We start from the raw sequence: 26,623 nt of genomic DNA on the forward strand, positions 1-26,623 counted from the left end.
TTTTCAATCCATTGAAAGCAATAGCAGATCCAATAATGTGGAACAAAAGCCATTCACCAGCATCAAGGAACCCCCCCCCCCCCCCAAAAAAAAAAAAAAAGAACCGATAGAAAAATCCGGATTCACCACCAACAAGGGTGTTCCTGTAATCCAACCCCTCATGGAAGGTTCCTTGATGTTGGTGAGGGGCTCTTGTGGCCCGGTGGCCTGGTGGCTAAAGCTCCCGCTTCACACACGGAGGGCCCGGGTTCGATTCCCGGCGGGTGGAAACATTTCGACACGTTTCCTTACACCTGTTGTCCTGTTCACCTAGCAGCAAATAGGTACCTGGGTGTTAGTCGACTGGTGTGGGTCGCATCCTGGGGGACAAGATTAAGGACCCCAATAGAAATAAGTTAGACAGTCCTCGATGACGCACTGACTTTCTTGGGTTATCCTGGGTGGCTAACCCTCCGGGGTTAAAATTCCGAACGAAATCTTATCTTATCTTAATTGGATCTGTGCTCCAGTTCCCCGAATTAAGCCTGAATGCCTTCCACATCCCCCCCCCTGGGCGCTGTACAATCCTACGGGTTTAGCGCTTCCCCTTGATTATAATAATAATAATCCTGTAATCCAAATTCATCAGGAGTGTTCCTTCAATTCGAATTCATCAAGAGCGTTCCTGCAATCCAGATTCATAATCATGATGATGATCTTGCAATCCGGATTCATCATCAGGGTGTTCCTGCAATCCGGATTCATCATCAAGAAAAGTGTTCTTACAATCCAGATTCATCATCAAGAAAGATGTCCTTAAAATCCAGATTCATCATCAAGAAAGGCGTTCTAGCAATCCGGATTCATCATCAAGAAAGGTGTTCTAGCAATCCGGATTCATCATCAAGAAAGGTATTCTAGCAATCCGAATTCATCATAAAGAAAAGTGTTCTAAAAATCCGGATTCATCATCAAGAAAGGTGTTCTAGCAATCCTGATTCATCATCAAGAAAGGTATTCTAGCAATCCGAATTCATCATCAAAAAAGATGTTCTAGCAATCCGAATTCATCATCAAAAAAGATGTTCTAGCAATCCGAATTCATCATCAAGAAAGATGTTCTAGCAATCCGGATTCATCATCAAGAAAGATGTTCTAGCAATCCGAATTCATCATCAAGAAAGGTGTTCTAGCAATCCGAATTCATCATCAAGAAAGGTGTTCTAGCAATCCGGATTCATCATCAAGAAAGATGTTCTAGCAATCCGAATTCATCATCAAGAAAGGTGTTCTAGCAATCCGGATTCATCATCAAGAAAGATATTCTAGCAATCCGAATTCATCATCAAGAAAGATGTTCTAGCAATCCGAATTCATCATCAAGAAAGGTGTTCTAGCAATCCGGATTCCTGGGCTGAATTTATCTCTTGTGTGCGCACTCCCTGGCCAGCCTTAGAGGGGCTAAACTCGAGGGTTTTAATGATTTTCTGCTATATATGAAGTGTCATGGTGTGAGTATTGTTGGTGCCTGAGGTACACAACTGAAGGTACATTGTGATGCTCAGTAAGTGCTCAGTTACTGCTGTAATGCTTGTTGCTAAGGTGACCAGGGTTGCTTTGGTAGATGATTGTGTATTTTGGTTGTCATGTGGTGTTGACTGTGTTATGGTGACGTGTTTGTTGTGGTGTTGGTCACTGTGGTGGTTTAGTGGTGGTGTTGTGTTGTGGTGTTGCTTCAGGTGTGTTAGTGGTGGTGCTGTGTTGTGGTGTTGCTTGAGGTGTGTTAATGGTGGTGCTGTGTTGTGGTGTTGCTTGAGGTGTGTTAGTGGTGCCATGTTGTGTTGTTGCTATGCAGTGGTGCCACGTTGTGTTGCCATGCGGTAGTGGTGTTGCCATGTGGTGGTGGTGCCATGTTGGTGCTGCCATGTTGTGTTGGTGGTGATGCCATGTTGGTTGTTGTGGTGTCATGTTGTATTGGTGGTGCCATGTTGTGTTGCCATGCGGTGGTGGTGCCATGTTGTGTTGCCATGTGGTGGTGGTGCCATGTTGGTGCTGCCATGTTGTGTTGGTGGTGATGCCATGTTGGTTGTTGTGGTGTCATGTTGTATTGGTGGTGCCATGTTGTGTTGCCATGCGGTGGTGGTGCCATGTTGTGTTGCCATGTGGTGGTGGTGCCATGTTGGTGCTGCCATGTTGTGTTGGTGGTGATGCCATGTTGGTTGTTGTGGTGTCATGTTGTATTGATGGTGCCATGTTGTGTTGCCATGTGGTGGTGGTGCCATGTTGGTGCTGCCATGTTGTGTTGGTGGTGATGCCATGTTGGTTGTTGTGGTATGTTGTTGCCATGTGGTGGTGGTGCCATGTTGGTGCTGCCATGTTGTGTTGGTTGTGATGCCATGTTGGTTGTTGTGGTGCCATGTTGTGTTGGTGGTGATGCCATGTTGGTTGTTGTGGTGCCATGTTGTATTGGTGGTGCCATGTTGTGTTGCCATGCAGTGGTGGTGTTGCCATGTGTTGGTGGTGCCATGTTGTGTTGCCATGCGGTGGTGGTGTTGCCATGTGTTGGTGGTGCCATGTTGTGTTGCCATGCAGTGGTGGTGGTGCCATGTTGATGGTGCTGCCATGTTGTGTTGGTGGTGATGCCATGTTGGTTGTTGTGGTGCCATGTTGTGTTGGTGGTGGCATGTTACGTTGGTGTTGGTGCCATGTTATGTTGGTGGTGGTGCCATGTGTTGGTGGTAGTGGTGGTGCCATGTTATGTTGGTGGTGGTGCCCTGTTATGTTGGTGGTGCCATGTTGTGTCAAAGCTGCTGTGTTGCAAGTGTTGTATTGAGGGTGATGTGTTGTTGAAAGTGTTGTAGCACTCAGTGGTTGTTGTGGTGATCTTGAATTTTATAAGAGTACATATACTACATCTCATATAAAAACACATACCATAGTTTTATTTCATTCTGTCTCTGGCCCTGCCATTTTGACTTTTTGTGTATGCATGTATGAGTGCGTGTACTCACCTAGTTGTACTCACCTAGTTGAGGTTGTGGGGGTCGAGTCCGAGCTCCTGGCCCCGCCTCTTCACTGATCGCTACTAGGTCACTCTCCCTGAGCCGTGAGCTTTATCATACCTCTGCTTAAAGCTATGTATGGATCCTGCCTCCACTACATCGCTTCCCAAACTATTCCACTTACTGACTACTCTGTGGCTGCGTGCATGCGTGCATGTATGCGTGCATGCGTGCATGTATGCGTGCATGCGTGCATGTATGCGTGCATGCGTGCATGTATGCGTGCATGCGTGTATGTATGCATGCATGCGTGCATGTATGAGTGCATGCGTGCATGTATGAGTGCATGCGTGCATGTATGAGTGCGTGTGTGCATGTATGCATGCGTGCATGTATGAGTGCATGCGTGCATGTATGAGTGCATGTATGAGTGCATGTATGAGTGCATGCGTGCATGTATGAGTGCATGCGTGCATGTATGAGTGCATGCGTGCATGTATGAGGGCATGCGTGCATGTATGAGTGCATGCGTGCATGTATGAGTGCATGCGTGCATGTATGAGTGCATGTGTGCATGTATGAGTGCATGCGTGCATGTATGAGTGCATGCGTGCATGTATGAGTGCATGCGTGCATGTATGAGTGCATGCGTGCATGTATGAGTACATGCATGTCTGTCTGTTTTTTTTCTTATTTTTCTGTATATTATTTCTGTGATTTTCTTCTATGATTGACTTTTATTTCTGCATATTTGTTAATTATTTATATTAATTGCTTTTCCATTTATCTTCATCTTGTGTAATACTGCGCTTTCTTCAGCTGTATTTCCTCGGCCCTAGAGTGGCCAGGGAGTGGAATGACCTAGACAGCAAAATGGTAAGAGACAGGATTCATGCATAGTTTTAAGATTAGGTATGATAGGGCTCACACAGCATAAGATAGTGAAGCCAGTATCGACCACTGGAGAAGCAGGGCCAGGAAATCAAATCCTTTCTGCTTTAAGAAAAAGTGTCTGCAGTCATTATTAAATCTCTTTCTAATTACTTTTTTGCTGGTGTGGTTCTTTTTAGTGATGTTGAGTTCAGTTTGTTCTCAGTCCACAAGATGTGAGAAATTGTTCATATACACCACAAAAAAATTAGTTTTTGGTGTTGATGCTGCAGGAGTACTATGTACACTTTGAGGGTGTACATACCATCCCTCATGAAGGGATAGTACGTACAGGTCTCCCTCAACATTCGCATTTTCAACTTTCGCGGGCTTCACACATTCGCGAATTCCCAACCGCCAAATTCCCAGCTGCCAAATCATATTTAAGTTTACCGCCATAAGTCCTTACTACCCTCCCTCCGACCCCTGCAACTGGCAGCCAGCCCTCCCACCACTGTGTGGTGAGTGTTTTGTTTGTTCATTATTTGCTATTAAACTACAGTATAAATAATGTAAACCCATTTGTGACTGCATATTGGAATGGCTATTCGGACAGGTATTGGAAGGTGACATCATGTGTTTACTCTTGAACACAGCAAAGAATCAAACATTTCTACTACTGCTAATAATAATAATAATAATAATATTAATATAATAATAATAATAATAAATACGATAGAATTGAAGAAGGAAATTGTACAAAAATACGAGGGCTGAAGCAGTGGTGGAGGAAGTGGTTGACGCAGCGTCAGTGTGGCTTTCTTTATGCTGGAGTGAGTATTAGTCTCCGTGCTCTTCCAAACATTTCACAATAATTCATTGTATTTGGTGCTTGTAGATTGTGTGTGACTGGAGTGGTTGAGGCAGTTATAGAGGCAGTGGGTGAGGCAGCAGTTGAGGTAGTGGTAGAGGCAGTGGGTGAGGCAGTGGTAGAGGCAGTGGGTGAGAGTGATAGAGGCAGTGATATTTACTAACACATATGTTATAAATAATAATAGTACATTATGAATAACATTTATTATTATTATTATAAATGTTATTAATATTAACATGTACTATTATTATTTATAACATGTATGTTAGTAAATACCACTGCCTCACCCACTGCCTCTACCACTGCCTCAACCACTCCAGTCACACTCAATCTACAAGCACCAAATACAATGAATTATTGTGAAATGTTTGGAAGAGCACGGAGACTAATACTCACTCCAGCATAAACAAAGCCACACTGACGCTGCGTCAACCACTTCCTCCACCACTGCTTCAGCCCTCGTATTTTTGTACAATTTCCTTCTTCAGTTCTATCGTATTTATTATTATTATTATTATTATTATGTATTATTTTTATTATATTATTTTTATATTTATTATTATTATTATTATTATTATTATTATTATTATTAGCAGTAGCAGAAATGTTTGATTCTTTGCTGTGTTCAAGCGTAAACACATGATGTCACCTTCCAATACCTGTCTGAATAGCCATTCCAATATGCAGTCATAAATGGGTTTACATTATTTATACTGTAGTTTAATAGCAAATAATAAGCAAAACACTCACCACACAGTGGTGGGAGGGCTGGCTGCCAGTTGTGTGGGGTCGGAGGGAGGGTAGTAGGGACTTGCAGTGGTGGAGGCAGTGGTATTTAATAACATACATGTTGTTAAGGCATAACGTATGTATTTAGTACAATTTACGACATTTTCATGTATTTTATGATTGTTCGTGGTTCAACAAGTTAAGGAAGCAGTATTGTATTATATTTCCCTACAATATATTGGGGCACCAAACATTCACGGTTTTTCAACATTCGCGAGGCTCTTGATCCCCTAACCCTCGTGAATGTTGAGGGAGACCTGTACACCTGTGAAATGTTGGCTTCCAAAAATGTTGGGCAGCTGTCCTCCTGTAATTGTAATATAATAACCTTCATATAATGATTCTCTTCCCCATGGATATGTACATCCTCTCCTTACTTAACGACAGAGTTCTGTTCCTGAGACCATGTCAGTAAACAAATTCATCATTAAGTGAGGAGCATACTATAATGGTAGTGGGTTTGTGTCAACCATCTTTGATATTGTTGTAATTGTACCTTTGCACCATTTATAACATTTCTGATATATTTTTAGATGTTTATACAGTAGTGTACTGTACATTATAATAAATAGAATAGTGGAAATCTGCTCTAATATACATTATTTAGGTACACATACTGATCAGAGAGCCCATTATAAGTCCGAGTTGTCGGTAAATGAGTATGTCGTTAAGTGAGGAGAGACTGTACTCTTATGTTTTTTGTGGATAAATAAACTTTTTTCTTTAAATAAGTGAGTTTATTTCGATACAGGTACACATAAGTACAATTATCATATATAGTTCAACATGTGTAAATTATAACCCAAAAGAGGTCAGTGATTTATTTCTGTTTTCGATATTTTGCGCTTTTGTGACAATGGAAAATGCTTAAGTCGTGTTTTTTGTACATTATTGGTTATCCCACATTAAATCTATATAATGTATAATTTGTATACAAGTGCCAGTAACATGTACAGTGGAACCCCGAATTTCGTATTTAATTCATCCCAGGAGCTAGGACTAGTCAAAACGTCCTAAAGTCAAAGCAATATTTCCCTTAAGAATTAATGTAAATACAATTAATCCGTTCCAGGGAGTTGGGAATCCCCTTCCATAAGGACTTCAGGTATCAAAGCCCCCTAGTGTTATGTCTCTTCTTTGTCTTTTACTGCTACAGTACATTCATTACTTATCTTAAAATATTTGTAGTCTTAATGTAGGGCAAGAAGTGAGTAGCATTTATTTGTAGGAATTCAGTGTACTTAGCCTGTTGATGTAGGTACATGTATGTAGCCCCTCCTGGGCTACACTACACAGCCATATTATTACACTACACAGCCACATTATTACACTACACAGCCATATTATTACATCGACATACCATGTTCACTGAATTTAATCGTTTCTAGCTACCTTTAGATGCCATCATCAACAAAAGGAAAAGTAATGAATAATTCATGCTGAGAATTGTAAACATTTACTAAAAAAGAGAAGAAGAAAAACTTTATAAAACTGGGATGCTTAAATGTGTGTGGATGTAGTGCGGATGACAAGAAACAGATGATTGCTGATGTTATGAATGAAAAGAAGTTGGATGTCCTGGCCCTAAGCGAAACAAAGCTGAAGGGGGTAGGAGAGTTTCAGTGGGGGGAAATAAATGGGATTAAATCTGGAGTATCTGAGAGAGTTAGAGCAAAGGAAGGGGTAGCAGTAATGTTAAATGATCAGTTATGGAAGGAGAAAAGAGAATATGAATGTGTAAATTCAAGAATTATGTGGATTAAAGTAAAGGTTGGATGCGAGAAGTGGGTCATAATAAGCGTGTATGCACCTGGAGAAGAGAGGAATGCAGAGGAGAGAGAGAGATTTTGGGAGATGTTAAGTGAGAGAGTAATTGTGGTAGGGGACCTGAATGCTAAAGTAGGAGAAACTTTTAGAGAGGGTGTGGTAGGTAAGTTTGGGGTGCCAGGTGTAAATGATAATGGGAGCCCTTTGATTGAACTTTGTATAGAAAGGGGTTTAGTTATAGGTAATACATATTTTAAGAAAAAGAGGATAAATAAGTATACAAGATATGATGTAGGGCGAAATGACAGTAGTTTGTTGGATTATGTATTGGTAGATAAAAGACTGTTGAGTAGACTTCAGGATGTACATGTTTATAGAGGGGCCACAGATATATCAGATCACTTTCTAGTTGTAGCTACACAGAGAGTAAAAGGTAGATGGGATACAAGGAAAATAGAAGCATCAGGGAAGAGAGAGGTGAAGGTTTATAAACTAAAAGAGGAGGCAGTTAGGGTAAGATATAAACAGCTATTGGAGGATAGATGGGCTAATGAGAGCATAGGCAATGGGGTCGAAGAGGTATGGGGTAGGTTTAAAAATGTAGTGTTAGAGTGTTCAGCAGAAGTTTGTGGTTACAGGAAAGTGGGTGCAGGAGGGAAGAGGAGCGATTGGTGGAATGATGATGTAAAGAGAGTAGTAAGGGAGAAAAAGTTAGCATATGAGAAGTTTTTACAAAGTAGAAGTGATGCAAGGAGGGAAGAGTATATGGAGAAAAAGAGAGAGGTTAAGAGACTGGTGAAGCAATGTAAAAAGAGAGCAAATGAGAGAGTGGGTGAGATGTTATCAACAAATTTTGTTGAAAATAAGAAAGTTTTGGAGTGAGATTAACAAGTTAAGAAAGCCTAGAGAACAAATGGATTTGTCAGTTAAAAATAGGAGAGGAGAGTTATTAAATGGAGAGTTAGAGGTATTGGGAAGATGGAGGGAATATTTAGAGGAATTGTTAAATGTTGATGAAGATAGGGAAGCTGTGATTTCGTGTATAGGGCAAGGAGGAATAACATCTTGTAGGAGTGAGGAAGAGCCAGTTGTGAGTGTGGGGGAAGTTCGTGAGGCAGTAGGTAAAATGAAAGGGGGTAAGGCAGCTGGGATTGATGGGATAAAGATAGAAATGTTAAAAGCAGGTGGGGATATAGTTTTGGAGTGGTTGGTGCAATTATTTAATAAATGTATGGAAGAGGGTAAGGTACCTAGGGATTGGCAGAGAGCATGCATAGTTCCTTTGTATAAAGGCAAAGAGGATAAAAAAGAGTGCAAAAATTATAGGGGGATAAGTCTGTTGAGTATACCTGGTAAAGTGTATGGTAGAGTTATAATTGAAAGAATTAAGAGTAAGATGGAAAATAGGATAGCAGATGAATAAGGAGGCTTTAGGAAAGGTAGGGGGTGTGTGGACCAGGTGTTTACAGTGAAACATATAAGTGAACAGTATTTAGATAAGGCTAAAGAGGTCTTTGTGGCATTTATGGATTTGGAAAAGGCGTATGACAGGGTGGATAGGGGGGCAATGTGGCAGATGTTGCAAGTGTATGGTGTAGGAGGTAGGTTACTAAAAGCAGTGAAGAGTTTTTACGAGGATAGTGAGGCTCAAGTTAGAGTATGTAGGAAAGAGGGAAATTTTTTCCCAGTAAAAGTAGGCCTTAGACAAGGATGTGTGATGTCACCGTGGTTGTTTAATATATTTATAGATGGGGTTGTAAGAGAAGTAAATGCGAGGGTCTTGGCAAGAGGCGTGGAGTTAAAAGATAAAGAATCACACACAAAGTGGGAGTTGTCACAGCTGCTCTTTGCTGATGACACTGTGCTCTTGGGAGATTCTGAAGAGAAGTTGCAGAGATTGGTGGATGAATTTGGTAGGGTGTGCAAAAGAAGAAAATTAAAGGTGAATACAGGAAAGAGTAAGGTTATGAGGATAACAAAAAGATTAGGTGATGAAAGATTGAATATCAGATTGGAGGGAGAGAGTATGGAGGAGGTGAACGTATTCAGATATTTGGGAGTGGACGTGTCAGCAGATGGGTCTATGAAAGATGAGGTGAATCATAGAATTGATGAGGGAAAAAGAGTGAGTGGTGCACTTAGGAGTCTGTGGAGACAAAGAACTTTGTCCTTGGAGGCAAAGAGGGGAATGTATGAGAGTATAGTTTTACCAACACTCTTATATGGGTGTGAAGCATGGGTGATGAATGTTGCAGCGAGGAGAAGGCTGGAGGCAGTGGAGATGTCATGTCTGAGGGCAATGTGTGGTGTGAATATAATGCAGAGAATTCGTAGTTTGGAAGTTAGGAGGAGGTGCGGGATTACCAAAACTGTTGTCCAGAGGGCTGAGGAAGGGTTGTTGAGGTGGTTCGGACATGTAGAGAGAATGGAGCGAAACAGAATGGCTTCAAGAGTGTATCAGTCTGTAGTGGAAGGAAGGCGGGGTAGGGGTCGGCCTAGGAAAGGTTGGAGGGAGGGGGTAAAGGAGGTTTTGTGTGCGAGGGGCTTGGACTTCCAGCAGGCATGCGTGAGCGTGTTTGATAGGAGTGAATGGAGACAAATGGTTTTTAATACTTGACGTGCTGTTGGAGTGTGAGCAAAGTAACATTTATGAAGGGATTCAGGGAAACCGGCAGGCCGGACTTGAGTCCTGGAGATGGGAAGTACAGTGCCTGCACTCTGAAGGAGGGGTGTTAATGTTGCAGTTTAAAAACTGTAGTGTAAAGCACCCTTCTGGCAAGACAGTGATGGAGTGAATGATGGTGAAAGTTTTTCTTTTTCGGGCCACCCTGCCTTGGTGGGAATCGGCCAGTGTGATAATAATAATAAAAAAATTGTAAACAAAAGCCTTATGTATTAACCCTTTGAGGGTCCGTCCCGTAGATCTACGGCTTTACGTTCAGGGTCCAAACCGTAGATCTACGTCATGAGCTCAGCTCACTCTGATAAACTGTGAGTGGTACATTTGGGCCTAGATATGAGAGAATACATCTATGTGGTATGTGTGCACCACATAAAACAGATCCTGCAGCACGTTGTGTATAATGAGAGAAAAAAACTGAAATCATGATTTTTCGATTAAAACAGCGACTTTGCAGAGTTTTTTTCGTGTTTTTTATAAGCCTGTTTGCGATTTCTTGGCCTCATTTGATAGAATGGAAGACATGTTACAGAAATAAAGATTATTTTGATTGGTTTTAGCACTGGAAATGGCTTGAAACTGAGCTCAAAGTAGCAGAAATGTTAAATTTTTGCCGATATTCAAGAGTAAACAAACGACCTCACACGTCTAATACACGCCAGCTGGTGGGTCTAATATACATTCACAAATATGGTGATGATATTTATACAATTATTACAGTATTGCATAACAGTAAATCTTCTATTTTTTGGTGTGAATAAAAATTCATTGTGAATAAAAAATCAAAATGGAATTTATTTGTAAAGCCTCAAAACATAACTAATGAACAGAGGAAATGTTAGTGTAGTTCCAGGAATACCTACATTGTTTATTCTGGACCCTATTTTGAAATTGGAATATTTTGAACTTTGTGTTAAATTGGCCAAATTAACAATTTCCGATCACTTTAATTTGTAGTTGAAACAGTTGACTTGGCGATTTCTTGTGCTCAATCAATAGAATAGAAGTAATACTAATGAAATAGCTAAGAATTTGGTTGACTGGAATAATGTAATTGGCCTAAAATGGGAGTCAAAGTCGGCAAAATCGCCGATTCGTAAATATCGCTGACACATCAAAATTCGCGAGAGCATAATTTCGTCAATTTTCCATCAAATTTCGTACTTTTTGTTTTATTACCTTCACAAAAAGATTCTCTACCATTTCATAAGAAAAAATAACAAATTTTTTTTTGAAAATTCTTGGACACTGGGGCACCACTTCAGATTTGGGCCTTGGACCCTGAAGGGGTTAAGGGTGGTTACTGGGCAAGACGCCAGATTCAGTTTTCTCTAACTCTGCATCAGAGAAAACGTAATGTTTACCGTCCACCCTCCACGATTTGCCGGTACTCGCCACTCAGTAACGTATAAACATTGTATGTTTATATGCTATATGGTATGTAACGTGTTTCTTATATAATTTTGAAGAAAATATCATAGATTAATGAAAATGTCTATATTCACTTGAGAAACAAAGCCACACTGACTCATGACTGCACGGGCAGGCGGACAGGTCTGGTATGTGGGACGAAACACTGGGCACAGTGCGAAACTCGGGACAAAACTGAGCTGAAAAACTGGTTCTAAACTCGAAGCATACGATAGTCAGGGCATACGAAATTCAGGGTTCCACTGTGATGTCTAGATCATTTGTAAATTTTTTAATTATGAAATACTGTAGATAAATAAAAATGTGCTATAGAATTCAAAATAATTTGTTAGGTAAGTGTAGGATTGGATTTAAGGGGTGGCAGCAGGGGCAATTGTCCAGGGACAATTTCTAGGGAAAGTATATTTTAATGTATAATGCATAATTTAAAACAGTGTAATTCCTCTGATATTTGTCTGAAGCAAATATAATTACCAATAATTTACACTGCATACATACAACATGTATGCCACCCTCAATCTTAGAGTGAGGGAGGCACAGACTATTTGTCTAGCGGCCACTATGTGACTAAATTCAACCCTGTGTGAAGGTTACCGCTCTTGACAGGATTTGATAACATCCATCTGTTTTTATGTTTACTTTGATAAGACAACACATTGGTAATCTGAGGGGGAGGTAGAACAGCAACTATGGTTCTAGGAAATGCTAGGTATCGCTGTGCTGATAAGAGTTTGGTTATCAAACACTCGAGCAACCCTCCCGAATGTATAACACACATTTCACTGATAATACATGTATGTTCTCGGAAAAGTTTTTGGCAATGACTTCAGATATTCTGTTTAAATAATGCTGGCACTGTATGAATAAATGTACAGGGATGTATATATAGTATTTGTGCTATACCTGAAGAATACCTGCACCCGTGCTTTTCATTGTGGGGGGGGGGGTAGTTGCATCTCCTGCTGTGACTTAATATATGGTATGTACAAAAATTTACTTATTTGTGCATAGTTTATACTGTATACCCCATTAAAGCTTGGTTTTGATCCTGGGATGATTGGAAATGTTGGGCATGGTTTCTTAAACCTAATGCCCTTGTTCATTTAGCAGTAAGTTCTCAAGATATAGTACCTGGGCATAAGCCAACTGTTGTGGGTCGCACCCTTGGAAAAAGGATCAAAAGACCTTGTTGGAAATGTCACAATGATTGACTTTCTTGGATTATCCTGGATTACAAATTCTTATGGTTAATAGTTCGAATTTTAAAATTTTCTTCTACCCTGGCAGTTTATAAATCATAACCCTAAGTTATTTTGACAGTGTTCTGGGTATCTTTGATATTAATGCCTCTTATGTTGACTGTAACACTTTCATAACCTTGTGATGAATGTATAGTACTGTACATGTACAGAATTTTGAATTGGATCATGGTAACTAGTTTTGATAGTCAAGTTCTAGTAACCAGAGCAAGTTTAGGCATTATCATAAAATGACATCAACTCAAATAAAAAAAATGCCAGGAAGCATTAGTACATTATCAGCACTGATTGATAAGGGGATTATTCCTTATATTACATTTCATTTTTTATGGAGAAATTTTGCTTCCTCAGACAGCACATTGCAAAGCCCAACCCTAACTATGGTATGGTGTTCTACTTGCCATGTGTTTCAGCTTGCCTCTGCATACATGCAATGCTGCATGATATGCTGGATAGTTTTACTTGCAATTGGTGGCTTTGAGAATGTCTTTCTACTGATGCAGCCCAGCATGGAGCCAGACTTTAATATTGCTCTTCTGGTCAATCAGGCTGTTGCTGTTGGTGGTCCACTGGCCCACATATTGATCACGGCCTGGTTGATCTGGTACTAGGTGAAGGTAGTGACCTAGTTTTTTCATGACGGCATTTTCACTTGGGTACGTTTGTCAGGAAACAGGACAAATGTTTCCTGACGTGGCTCTTGAGTCATATGATGACCCGCAGCTGGAACTTTTGGTCATCTGATCAAGGCCTTCCACCTTGTTACTGGTCCACCTCATTAAAAGTTATGGGTATGATTATAACCATTTCTTCCTTGTTGTGGCAGACCTTTTTATATTTACTGGTTGTGTAATTAAGTTTATTTAGGCACAGTTACACTTAAGTATGATTATCATATACTATAGTGTAAATTACCTAAGATAACCCCAAAAATTCATTGACTTGTTTCCATTCTGATTTGAGTGCAAAACGTCAATACCACAGGCAGATAAGCGGCTGATTAATAAGGGAAGTCTGACCTCCGAACAGGCCATGAGAGTAGAAAAACTAACTGGTAAACAACCAAACAAGTTGATTTTTCAAGAATAAGTAAGTAAGTTTATTCAGGTATACACAAATACAGTTACATAGAATTATCATACATAGCAGCATATGTGTAGAGAACCTAGGATAACCCAAAAAAGTCAGACAGAGTGACTTATTTCCAGTGAGGCTCTGGTGGCCTAGTGGTTAATTAAAGCTCTCTTCACATGGCGAGGGCCTGGGTTCGATTCTCAGCGTGTTTCTTTCCACCTGTTGTCTATGTTTCCCATCAGTAAAATGGGTACCTGGGTGTTAGTCAACTGGTGTGGGTCGCATCCTGGGACACTGACCTAATTTGCCCGAAATGTTCAGCATAACAAGGGACTTTCTATATAGTAGTATGTCACTGATGTCAGCTAGGCCATTAGGGACGTGTTTCCATAAGACACCTGTTGTCCCTGTTCACCCATTAGTTTAAAATGGGTACCTGAGTATTAGTGGACTGGTGTGGGTCGCATCCTGGGACAAAATGATCTAATTTGCCCGAAATGCTCAGCATAACAAGCGGCTTTCTGTATAGTAGTATGTCAGTGATGTCAGCTAAGCCTGTATACCTAGTACATGTACTTGTAGTAAATATATTATCATCATACTGTAGGTTGTTTGAAAAGCCAGTGGATAGGCAGGTTAGATAAATACATGAGTGGATGTGAGTTGGATCTGATTAGCTTGTGCTACTAGGTCAGTTGCCGTGTTCCTTCCTTAAGTGAATGTGACCTGACCTGACTAGGTTGGGGCATTGGCCTTAGCCGGTAGGAGACTTGGACCTGCCTCACATGGGCCACTAGGCCTGCTGCAGCGTTCTTTTTTTTATGTTCTAACCTAACCAAATGAAACTTGTAGATCGCATACCCGAGTTAAATTTGACTCTTGTAGATCACGTTGGCTATGTAAATCGCATACCAAAGTAGATTCATGACACGTAAATCGCATACCCAAGTAGATTCATGACACGTAAATCGCATACCCAAGTAGATTCATGACACGTAAATCGCATACCCAAGTAGATTCATGACACGTAAATCGCATACCCAAGTAGATTCATGACACGTAAATCGCATACCCAACTAGATTCATGACACGTAAATCGCATACCCAAGTAGATTCATGACACGTAAATCGCATACCCAAGTAGTACCAGTGCGGCCTTGTGAATAAATCAGAATTTTACATAAGTAATCCTTTTTATTTTTACTGAAAATGCGTTACAAAATAACCGACGTTTTGCAGCATATCTAATTAAAAATTTCTTGAATGCGGCCTTATTACATTACAGTTAACTTTTTAATTCTGTCTTCGAACATTAAAAGGTTCCATATAATAGGTCGAGCCTATCAAGGTATTCTCGTCATATTCCATCGCACAGGATTATGAAATATTTTTGGCTGAGCTCATGATCCTTATGGCATTATGTTGGCACCCCAATGAAAATAAACCAATTTTACCTAGGATAACCCAAATATTGCCTAGGATAACCCAAATATTACCTAGGATAACCCAGTATTACCTAGGATAGCCCAAAAATGTCAGTGACATTTTTGGGTTATCCTAGGTAATATACATTATGTATGATAATTGTACTTACGTGCACCTGAGCCTAAATAAACCCTCAGCGTTCGAATGTGATTACCTCTATGACCCTGAATATATTTAGGCAGGCCATCCAAACACTTAAAAATTAAATTTCCAATGAATTAGGCCACGAGGATATTTTCTGTCATCTCATCCCTTAACTTAATCAGCAAGAGCTTCTACGGTTTAACGCCTCATTGTGGAAAAAGTCCTGCGCTACCAGACGTAAGTCGCAAGTTTGTTAACCGTTATTGGCGGTAAACTGTACTTTAATGTCACCTAACGTAACTTAGAATAACTCTGTTTATAGTTACGTTCTCAAGGAGGGTCAGTGAAGCAGCACTCTTCGTAGTTTTTTAAAAAAATAGGTTAAACTAATACGTAAGTGGGAATGTCTCGCATTTGGACGGTCCTGCCTGGCGTGGGTTAGCAGAGGCCTGTTACCCACGGAAAGAGGCCTGTTTCCCACGGAAGGGGGGGGGGAGAATGACCACTCACATAGGCTAGTAGAGGCCTGTTTCCCACGGAAGGGGGGGAGAATGACTACTCACATAGGCTAGTAGAAGCCTGTTTCCCACGGAAGGGGAGAATGACTACTCACATGGGTTAGTAGAGGCCTGTTTCCCATGGAAGGGGGGGGGAGAATGACTATTCACATGGGTTAGTAGAGGCCTGTTTCCCACGGAAGGGGGAAGAATGACTACCTCACATGGGATAGTAGAGGCCTGTTTCCCACGGAAGAGGGGGAGAATGACTACTTCACATGGGCTAGTAGAGGCCTGTTTCCCACGGAAGGGGGAAGAATGACTACCTCACATGGGATAGTAGAGGCCTGTTTCCCACTGAAGGGGGAGGGAGAATGACCTCGTATGGGCTAGTTGAGGCCTGTTTCCCACGGAAGGGAGGGAGAATGACTACTTCACATGGGCTAGTAGAGGCCAGTTACACGTGGGGGAGAATAATTTCCCCGCGTGGGCTAGTCGAGGCTGTCAGCGTCACTGTTTCGTGTGGGTCAGTAAAAGTCCTTCACTATATTCTTTTGTTTTTATGGGCCCCTGCCGCATCTTCTCTGCTTCCATTTTATGTAATTTGCTTATCGTCGATTATTAAATAACTTAATTTAGGTTATTCACTGCATTTTACCTTAAAGCTACCAGGTAGCATCATTGAGTAGGCGTGACCTTGGGACTGGTCGTGGTGCACGTCTTTCTAAAGTAGATTAATTAAAACTACGACGAGTTGATTTAGGTTTTTTTTTTTTTTTGTTCACAGAGGTAAAGGATTTTCTTTGAACAAAATTTGATATATCACTGTAGGACTGTAATAATGTTGGTAGAATTACCGACAATATATTAGGTGAAAGGACATAAGTGCAAGTAATGTGACATTGTAGCAACGTTTCGCTCTCCAGGAGCTTTGTCAAGCCGTTCCCTTGACAAAGCTGCTGGAGAGCGAAACTTTGCCACAATAAAATGTGCGTTACTTGCACTTGTTCTTTTACCTAACATCATTGTTGGAGGAGGAGGTTAGGAACAATGGGAAGTGGTTCGGGAGAAGGATGATATTGATTAGAATAGGTAGAATAACAAAGAGATAGATGTATGTAAGGGTGGTAGAATTGTGGACTGTGGTATAAGGACACGTGTAACTAACAAGACATTGTATTGGCTTGACAAAGCTGCTTCAGAGTGAAACATTGCCACAATAAAACGTCTCACTTGTTGGACATGCCCTTTTACCAGACAAAGAAATGACTGTTGGAGGGAGAGTGACCCTTGTTGTCACATGAGAGTTGGGTTCTTGTTGAATCAGCAAAGAGAAGGAGGGGGAAGAGGTGGATTGGGAATCCTGGTGGGGGTACAGGGGGAGGAAATGGACTGATGTCATTGTTGGGGGAAGAGATCCAGGAAGCTGTGGGGGGGGGGGAGACTGGCTCATCCTTGGTTAGTTAAGTTATTGAGGCACAGGTATGCATAGGTACGATTATTATACATAGTGTTGAATTACCCAAGATAACCCAAAGAAGTCAATGGATTCGTGTTATCCATTCAGTACCTTTCTTATGGGTAGTAAGAATCTGACTTTTTTTCGGTTATCCTATGTAATGTACATACATGCTGCTATGTATGATAATTTATGTAACTGTATTTATATGTACCTGTATCTGAATAAAATTACATGCGTATTAGAGGAACGTGACACCCTTGGGTGCCCCAAGCAACTTATGGGTGGCTAAACAGCCTTGGTTTTTTTTTTCCTAACAGTTCTGGGTCAGCATTTACACCATACTTCGCGATGTCATTTGTTCTTCGTCTTGTTTCTTACAGCAAGCCACTGTTAAACGGTCTACAGCAAGCCAGATTTTTTACGATTCGTTAGTGTAAATGTATTGTAAGTGTATCTCGTTCGTCTAACAGTTGTCTCTTCATTATAGTTAGTATTATAGCTAAAGTTTAATCTTGTTGGGGAATGTGATACCGTCAATCGAGCATGTTGCTTCATTTTCCCAGAATTTGCCACGGGAATACCTGGTAGCGCTCATTTTCCTTTGTACCATTGTCTGATTAATTTTTATTTATACGCTAGTATTAGTAATGCCATTGAGAAGAGGGATATATTATTTAGTGCTTCAGTGTACCACAAAAATGCAGTGCGAATTACATAGATGCGGTACGAGAGCTTCTCCCCGGTTGCTGAGGCGATACGTAGTCGCTAGAATGAGTAACGTTCAAGGATACGTGTTCAGTCCACGTACGGTGTACAGTGTAGACGTATATAGTGTGAAGACTAGTATATAATGTAGCTATCCTCGTTGATGCTACAGCAGAGGTAGAGGAACCCGTCAGTATTACAGGTAGGATCTTCATTATTTCTTGATTGTGGCACGAATAGGACGTAGCATTGCTCTTGACGTACGGTGTTTAATTAGAATGGAACAGTAGTTTACGTTGTCTAAAGTGACCTGAGATCAGGTGATCAGCAGTCTGTATCCTCACCTATATGTGGTTGCAGGGGTTGAGTCATGATTAATCCACTGCCAACTCGCTGAGTACGCCGTTTTTCTATTTATCACTATTTATCTCTGTCTCTCTCTCTGTTCTCTACACATATGCTGCTGTGCATGATAATCTATGTAACTGTATTTGTGTATACCCGAATAAACTTAATTGCTTGCTTACTGTCTCTTTCTCTGTCTGTCTCACTCCCTTCAAGGATGCCATTTTTTCTTTCCCTTCCCTTAAACGTTTTTTCCTCTCCCTTATCCCTTCTCTAACGTTTTTTCCTCTCCCTTTTCCCTTCTCTCCCTCTTAGGTTTTTTCCTCTCCCTTTTCCCTTCTCTCCCTCTTAGGTTTTTTCCTCTCCCTTTTCCCTTCTCTCCCTCTTAGGTTTTTTCCTCTCCCTTTTCCCTTCTCTCCCTCTTACGTTTTTTCCTCTCCCTTTTTTACCTTCCCTTCTCAACTCTTCTTTTCTCTCCATGGCATTTGTGCTCATCTTTTCTTACTCTTCTATTTCTTTTCTCCCATCATTCTTCTATCTCTACTCTCCAGCCTCCTCTCCTCCACCTCTCTCCTCACCGCTGTTTTTATGTCGAAAGACTCTTTAAAGATCGAGGTGCAGTGCCAAAATTTTCCTACAGACATTTTTAATGGATTTAACTTTGCAGTGTATTGAAAGAGCTAGAGTGAGAGGTGATGCTATCTCAATTGCATCAGTGTAGTGATATAGTTATGGTGAAGTTTTATTTAGGTCTCGTACATAATTTTAAATTTATGCATTAGTTTTATATACTGTAGCAAATTATGTAGAATTTATCTTGGATAACCGAATAAAATAAAAATGTGACTTATTTCCATTAGTAATATATGTGGATGTATTTTCTCATAGGCATATATAGATGGTGCCTTATTCTCTACCCTGAGTGATATTAATAAAGAGTAAAGCAACACAAAAATGAATATACAGTATTAGATTAAAAACAGAACTGTGAATATTTTAACACTACAAGTATTGAGAAATGGTATGGTGATACCGACAAGATGTACACGTGTCTTTTTTCCATTACAAGTAATGGACAAGTATAGGAGTGGGTGTGAATTGAACCTAACAAGCGTGAGCCAGTAGGTGTACTCCAGTTGTTTCTTGGCTTTGGTTCCTAGCCTGTATAAAATTTTCAGCAAGATATTTTGGACATTGGTTATTAGTAAATTTCTATACAGTGGATAAGTAAGTTTATCTAAGTACAGGTACACATAAGTGCACCTGTACATAATTTAATGTGTAAATTATCTAGGATAACCCTAGTCTCCCCTAGTATATCTTCTTTTATTGTAACTGCTTTTACATAGTTAAAATACCTGACTTTTTAACTTTTAAATATAAAAAAAATAATTATCACAAGGACCCCAATGGAAATGTCACTTTGTCTGACTTTTTTTTTTAGGGTTATCCTAGGTTTTCTACATATATGCTGTAATTTGTGATAATCTATGTAACTGTATTTGTATATACCTGAATAAACTTTAATTATTTACTAACCCTGAAAAAGTCAGTGATTTATTTCTATTGGGGTCTTTGAGTACGTGGTTAAGTGTCAGCTGCTTTAATCTGTCACATTTAGATATTTCCAGTTCTTGTAATTCATTCTGGCATGCATGTGTCCCAGGTCAAGGATGAATATCCGCATTTTATTTTGGGTAATTTGTAACATCTTTCCTCTTCAAGGGGGGGGAGATCCTTGACATGGAGAAGAGGCTCTTGGTCTGAGGAATTAGACCCTTTGGTCTCCTTTCTCAGACTGAACCTAATTACCCTCCAATCCTCCCTTCCCTATCCCATCCTCCCCACCCCCCCTTTTCCCTTTCCTTCCCCCTCCCAACTCTCTCTTTTCCCCCCATCTCATTTATAGCCTCTGGGGTCCTCCCTTATGGCATTACAGTTTCAAGGTAGGGTGAAGTGTGCTGGGGTTCATCCTGCTTCATGAGGTTCCTTGGATATGGTGTAGTTTGCCATGGAATCTGGATTATCTGGAGGTGCCCTGCTCCCTTCCTGGAGCAGGGGTGGGGTGTCCTGCAGGTGACAGGTGTATCTCAAGAGGCTGCCTGTCTGTTTTGGGAGGTGGCAACAGGATGAGGTATGCTTTGTGGTGGGTCTTCGACTGCCCTCTCTTTTGCCTGCTGAGGTGGCTAGGTAGATGTGAGGTTGGTATCTCGGAGTGCTGGTTTACTGGCAAGAAGGGTAGGGTATGGCACGGGTTCCACGCTGCATCTGCACTGCTAGTGGTCTTGAGGTCCTCTCGGATGAGAGGGGGAACTTACAGCCCTTTCATGCCTTCTAGTGACTGTCCCTCTGCTGTCCCTCTTTTTTTTTTCCTTTCCTTGTTTTTTTTCTTTAAAATAATAAGAAGTACCACCATCATGGAGTCTTTGTTCCGTGATAACCTTCTTCCTCCCAGGCTCCATTTCGTTACCGCATCCTGTTCTCGCCTGGCTTCATTATTGGACCATTCTCCAAACTTTTCCCATACCCCTGTACCTTCTGCTGGTGATGCTTTATCACCTACAGGTGCTGAGGCTTTGTCCGTTTCTTCTAGTGCCTCTGCCTCTCGCGCGCCTTTCACTATGCATCCACCTTCCCCAAATACGGTGCGATGTTTTTCGGATTGCTCACCTACCTCAGGTCGGGCCACCTGCTGAACTACACCTAAATATTCCAGATCCTTTACTGACGGCGGCTCTTTGACGTCTGCTCATTCCACCCAGAAACGACCTATGCGATACCCACTTCGTTTATGCACCATGTTTACAAGTACGAAGTGGACTAAATTCTTTTCCCTGCTACCAACATCTCTACCTGATTATCTTTCAGACCATAGTACATGTATTCGTAAAGCTCGTTTATGACACATTGGCCAAAACATATTCTTTCATGCTCTTTGAAGCGGTGTGCGCATCATTACAATTCAGAATGCAGAACAAGCTCATGATCTTTCCTATCTTACTTCCATTGATAACATTCCTATCACAGTTCAGAAGCACACTACTCTCAATTCTTGCAGTGGCATCGTAGTTTTACCGTGTATCATTGTACATTATGATTTTTCTGTCTTGCAGTGACGATATTTTGGAGCAATTAGCCATTCAGGACCTTCCAGTTCTCAAAGTGGATGCATGTGTCCTGCCCACTTGTGGGTGGAGGCGCTTTCCCAGTAACATCGCCTGCTTAACCTTAGACTGCCGTGAACTCCTGTCCTCCGTTTATATTGCGGGCCATCGTCTAGAGGTCCATAAAGTGGTCCCTACTCCCCAAGTGTCGAAATTGATGGCACCTTGGACACACTGCTAAATACTACAGATCTGTGGAGGAGTGCCTGGTCTGTGGTGCCGCAGATCATGCCAATACATCTTGCAGTTTTCCCCCCACTTGTCTCAGTTGCAATGAATTCATCCTTCTTTTTCCCGCCGATGTCGGGTCTATCGTAATGAACGAGAAATTCATTGTCTTAATGAGAGCCAAGTTATGCTATGGGTGTTTCTTGGCTTTGCCTTCAGGGGAATCTTCCTCGTGTTCCTTATTCTCGAGTAGCTAGGAGACCTCCAACCTTGACGGTCCCCCCGCCTACCAGCTCCTCTAGTGTCATGTGTTCCGGGGTCACCCCCATCTCTAATTCTTTTGCGGTTTTACCCTCTGAAGCCCCCCCCCACCTCCTTATCTCTTTCTACCTATACCTCCTCTTCTTGCCTGGCAGTTTCTCAGTCTGTGAGGCCTTGCATGCCTGCACCTTCCGCCAAGTTGTATGCCATCCTCATAGTGCTTCTCTGTATTGCATACATGTCTCCTTTGGCATTTGTCATCATTTCAGACTTCCTCAGTGCTTTACAGGCCATTAAACAATTTGATTCCCCTCATCCAGTGGTGCATTGGTTGCTCCGTGTGGCTACCAAAAACGAAGACATCATTTTCTGTTGGGCCCCTGGACATGTTGATGTGCAGGGCAGTGAACAGGTGGATGCTGGTGTGAGGTCAATGATGCGTGACCTTCCTGTTTTCTATAGAGATATTCCATTCAGAGATTATTTTACAGTCACCTCAGCCCATCTTCAAATGTGGTTGAACATGCACTGTAACAAATTAATCTATTAAACCGCTTTTAGGTTTGTGGTGGTCTTAATGCCGTTGTCATTCCCAAAAGACTGCACTCTCCCCTCTCCGCATCGGCCATACTTGTCTTGCCCATGGGTATCTCATGGAACGACACCCTGTTCCTCTCTCTCAGGTTTGTCTGGATCCTATTTCGGTTCTTCACTTTCTTGTGGATTGTCCGGTTTACTAGCAAGCTAACGGGATTTCCGCCGCCGCCGCCCTACTGTTCTTACCTTGTCTTCCCTTCTTTCAGACGGCCCTGCCTTTGACTTATGATCACTTTTTGAATTTTGGTCAGCAACTGTTTTACTATGCAAACTTTGATGCATAGCCCCTAGCATCTCTTTCAGCCCTTTTTCTACCCTTACCTCTGATCCCCTCTCCACCTAGCTGTTTATAGCCCGGGCACTATTTTCTGCCCCGCAGCACTGCATGACCCTTGTCAGTTTAGCGCTTTATTATTTGATTATAAAAATGCAATGTCTCAGTTTTTCTTAGGACAGAGTGTCATAAACAAAAATTATTATTTTTTTTTTATTCGCCGGTATTCTCCCGGCCCGGGTCTTTTCCAAGTAGTGGTGACCTGGCCTTGGCTCCCTATCTGGGGAGTATCTCGAGACCTAAGTCTCCCATGGGAGGAGGTACAAGTACCCCCTCATCTTTGGGACTAACTGTCCCCAGGCCTAGCCACAGTCCCCGCCCTTATGGGGTTCGTAGGGAGAAGCTAGGCCTCTGGTCTGCCATCTACTCCACCCCAAAGGGGCTCGTGGGGATGGCAGTCTTATGAGCTGCAGATGGTAGCAAGCTCTTATACCTGACATTGTATAAGAGGTGGATATCATGCTTGCCTATAGAGGGACTTAAACCAAGCATTTTTTCTACTTTATTCACTATCAGTTCACCTGGCATGCACGGGTCAAGGATATTCCTATTCTACATATTTCACTAAAGAGGCTGTTGAGATGGGCTTTTCGTTAAAAGTACATTAAAATTATTTACTCTTTTCAGTGTACCTTTTGAGCTAAGTAGTATGGCTTAGTTTTATAGGTGTAGCAACAGTTTATCTTTAACTATTTATTGCAAGATTATAGTTCCAGTCATTGCCATATTGTGTGGTTATTTTCCTAACACTTGAAAGTACACTATCATTTGCTTACATGAGGAGTTTGCATTTAATACTAATGGACATTTAATTTACATAATGCAAGAAGAGAAGGAGGCTCGATATACACTCTCATTTGGAACCCCCCACATGATACCAGCAAATGCATTTTGTAGGTCTGAAGTGACTATCATGCCCATGAAATTCCTTGACATTTGGATTCCTGTATAATCCATCATGTTAGTTAAGGAGGTATCTATTGAATGAACTACCCTGAAACTGGAGGATGACAGTGTCATTAAAATACTGTACTTAACTACAGTACAATATTTCAATACTCTTCCAAGGCTTCAAGTATCTTATTAACATTGGAGTCATTGAGTCATTTCATATCAGATATACAATAAGTTAATTTATCTAATTGATGCAAAATGTACGTACAATCTTAAGATTTCTGATATCTTATCATTAATAATGAGGTGATCCTCCATTTCTCATAGGATCTGTTTGGATGTATGTACATTATCTCTGAGGGGTTAAATATTTTGGACCTTCTAAGATAGTGTTTGAGTGTGTGTGTTCCTGTCTTGGCCCCCCACATCACATTTGATATGATTGAGTTCTCTATACAAACTGAAAGGCCGACCCATTGTATATACATGTATACTTGAAAATGAAAATGAACTAGGTTTAGAGTGCAGTGCCAACAACTGGTCTTCTGATCACGTTACTTTCTCAGTATGGATATAAGTCACTTTCTGTGACTTTGGGTTATCCTAGGTAATTGACACACATGTTAGGGTGATAGTGCTTAACTAATTCAGTTGGCTATAACTTCATTTTCTTTGGGTTCTTGGTTTGTATCATGTACAAAGATGGTGACCTAGTTTTCATAAGTTACCAAGAGGAGGATTTTGTCATTGCATAAAGAATAAAGATTTTATTTCTTTGTGAAGGTTACAGTGTGTAATTACACTTTTGATTTGCTAGTTACAAAGAAAGCCACTATAATGTCGGGGTATTTCGGGCAGACTAATCCTACTAGTACATAATGCCTACTTAAATCTAGACAAGATGAGAGTGGTTAACTTTTATTAAAATCTTTATTTAATCTTAATACTAATGTGAGGTAGTCAAGGTGGAGGCTTATTGTTCTTATAATCTTGAAGTTGCACATAATAAAAACAATATTACAAATAATGGTTCAAGCAGTAATATTTCATGGATTGGCAGATGTTTAATAGACTAGAGGTCATATAATAACTGATTAGAAGTTGTTTTGGTTGGCTTGGTTAGTATTGAGAGATGATTTTTAAGTGAAGTCCTAAATTTATAAGTAGTCAGGGGAGACAATCCATTGTCTATATAGGCAGACCCTGTGTGTACCACTGTACAAAAATCGTTTTAAGTGAATCGGCTTTTTTTCACTTTCAAATGAATATATTAAGTGAGCAATAGAGCTAGGTCTAAAAAATGCATATACAGTACACTCCTTAAAATATTTTTGTCCTTGGCTTTTAGTGAGTGGTGAATATATTTATTGTAGGAAGTCTGAATAAGTGAAACAGAGTATAAATGAAAACTGCTGTATTAGTGAAACTCTGTAAAGCAGTGCTGTAAAGCAGAGCCCTCCTGTATCCCATGTGTTAATTGAAATTCAGCATGTGTTATTTTTCCCACTTATAATGATCACTCATATTTATTGGTGGTTTATGCTAAAGAAATGTCCTAATGTCTTTTACTTATGTTGGTAGAGAGTTGTCAGTAGTTGTACTTATGTGCTCATGTATTCTGTAATTTTTCTGGCACATTTTATTGTGCAATACCTTGTAAGAACTGATCGGAAAACTTTACTATTGAGATAATTACACTTTTAAAATATTCACACCATCCAGCATGCAGTATACGTCCATTTGTGAAGGCTCACCTTCTTTCTCGCATTCCTATAGTATGTACAATAAGGCTTTGTGCCTTAATATCCAAGCACTAAGTGGGTTTTTTTTTTTTTGTAGTACTCTCTCTTCATATTAACACTATGAAATGTCACTTTTAGACTGCCCAAAATGATGTACATAACCAGGGGCTTTTCAGAAAATATGAAATAAATATCACTTAATTTTGTAATAATTACAGTATGTATTGTACATTTTGAAAATAAAATTGGATTTTTCCTCAGTCTTCACATTCAGTAACTGTTCTTTTTTATTTAGCAGTAGTAGCCTCATTAACATTTTGTGCAGGTGATAATCTGTACTAGTAAAATACGTATATAGTTAATGCATGCATTGGACTGCATCCTTTTCTTAGCACCTCCAGCATTGCTAGTATTCCTCTTGGATGCTAAAGTTAGCCTCTGGAGACCAGGTAATAATGAAAATATCCAAAATAGCTTGATAGTGATGAAACACACACTCCCAGAATGTAACTGTATGTGACATGCATTTTCAGTGGAAAGGAAGAGTCTTTTACTACAAAGTGTGGTACCTCAAATTCTTTTCTTAACCTATTAAGATAGCAACAATATTTGGAATGTTAGCTAACTTTTTAACACGTGATGACATGTAATATCAAGATTTTTATGTGCTATGAAAATGTTTGGTCGCACTTTATTGCACTGAAACGAAATAGTGCTTTGTGAAGTTGCTCTGTACGAGGCTTTACTGTATATTTTACACAACATTTGGGACTGACCTGGTGTCTGCTATTTATACTAAACGTATATCATTACTGTTAACCTGTGTTGTCTGGTTATTAAAGTGGAAAAATAATTGCTCTCATGCTCATTTTCAGAAAGTGCTTTGTTGGCTATAAGTAGTGAAAGGTTCAGTTCCAATACAATATACTGTACTATAATCATCCTTCTGGAAAACTATGGGTAAGTACAAGTGACTATATTTAGGATACAGTATAGTGTTTGTTCTCTTTTTGAGGAAATTAAAACTGATTTAATTTATTTTTATAGAGTACTGTACAATTGTATTTATAAATAATAGTTTAGCATGTCATGTAGTCAGGTTCTATGAAGGTCCTAGTACTTAAAACAGACAAAGTATTTATGCTATTATCAAATTGTGC

At 40.5% G+C, this 26,623-nt stretch overlaps 1 protein-coding gene across 3 annotated transcripts in view; it reads left to right on the forward strand.

Annotated features, from left to right (window-relative positions):
• Positions 1-1,365: 1,365 nt before the first annotated feature.
• The window catches only part of LOC138854828 (uncharacterized), a 36,124-nt gene continuing 10,866 nt past the window's right edge, over positions 1,366-26,623 (forward strand). The window contains exons 1-2 of one of the 3 annotated variants that reach the window (XM_070100135.1): positions 1,366-1,490; positions 26,339-26,423. In XM_070100135.1, the coding sequence (XP_069956236.1) occupies positions 26,420-26,423 (4 nt within the window). In that variant the 5' untranslated portion in view covers positions 1,366-1,490; positions 26,339-26,419. Of the gene's footprint in view, positions 1,544-18,011; positions 18,161-26,338; positions 26,424-26,623 lie in introns of those variants that run through there. The other 2 variants (XM_070100136.1, XM_070100134.1) reach the window with 2 other exon arrangements.

Source organism: Cherax quadricarinatus, chromosome 71 (assembly GCF_038502225.1).
Source record: "Cherax quadricarinatus isolate ZL_2023a chromosome 71, ASM3850222v1, whole genome shotgun sequence".
Classification (NCBI taxonomy): domain Eukaryota; kingdom Metazoa; phylum Arthropoda; class Malacostraca; order Decapoda; family Parastacidae; genus Cherax; species Cherax quadricarinatus.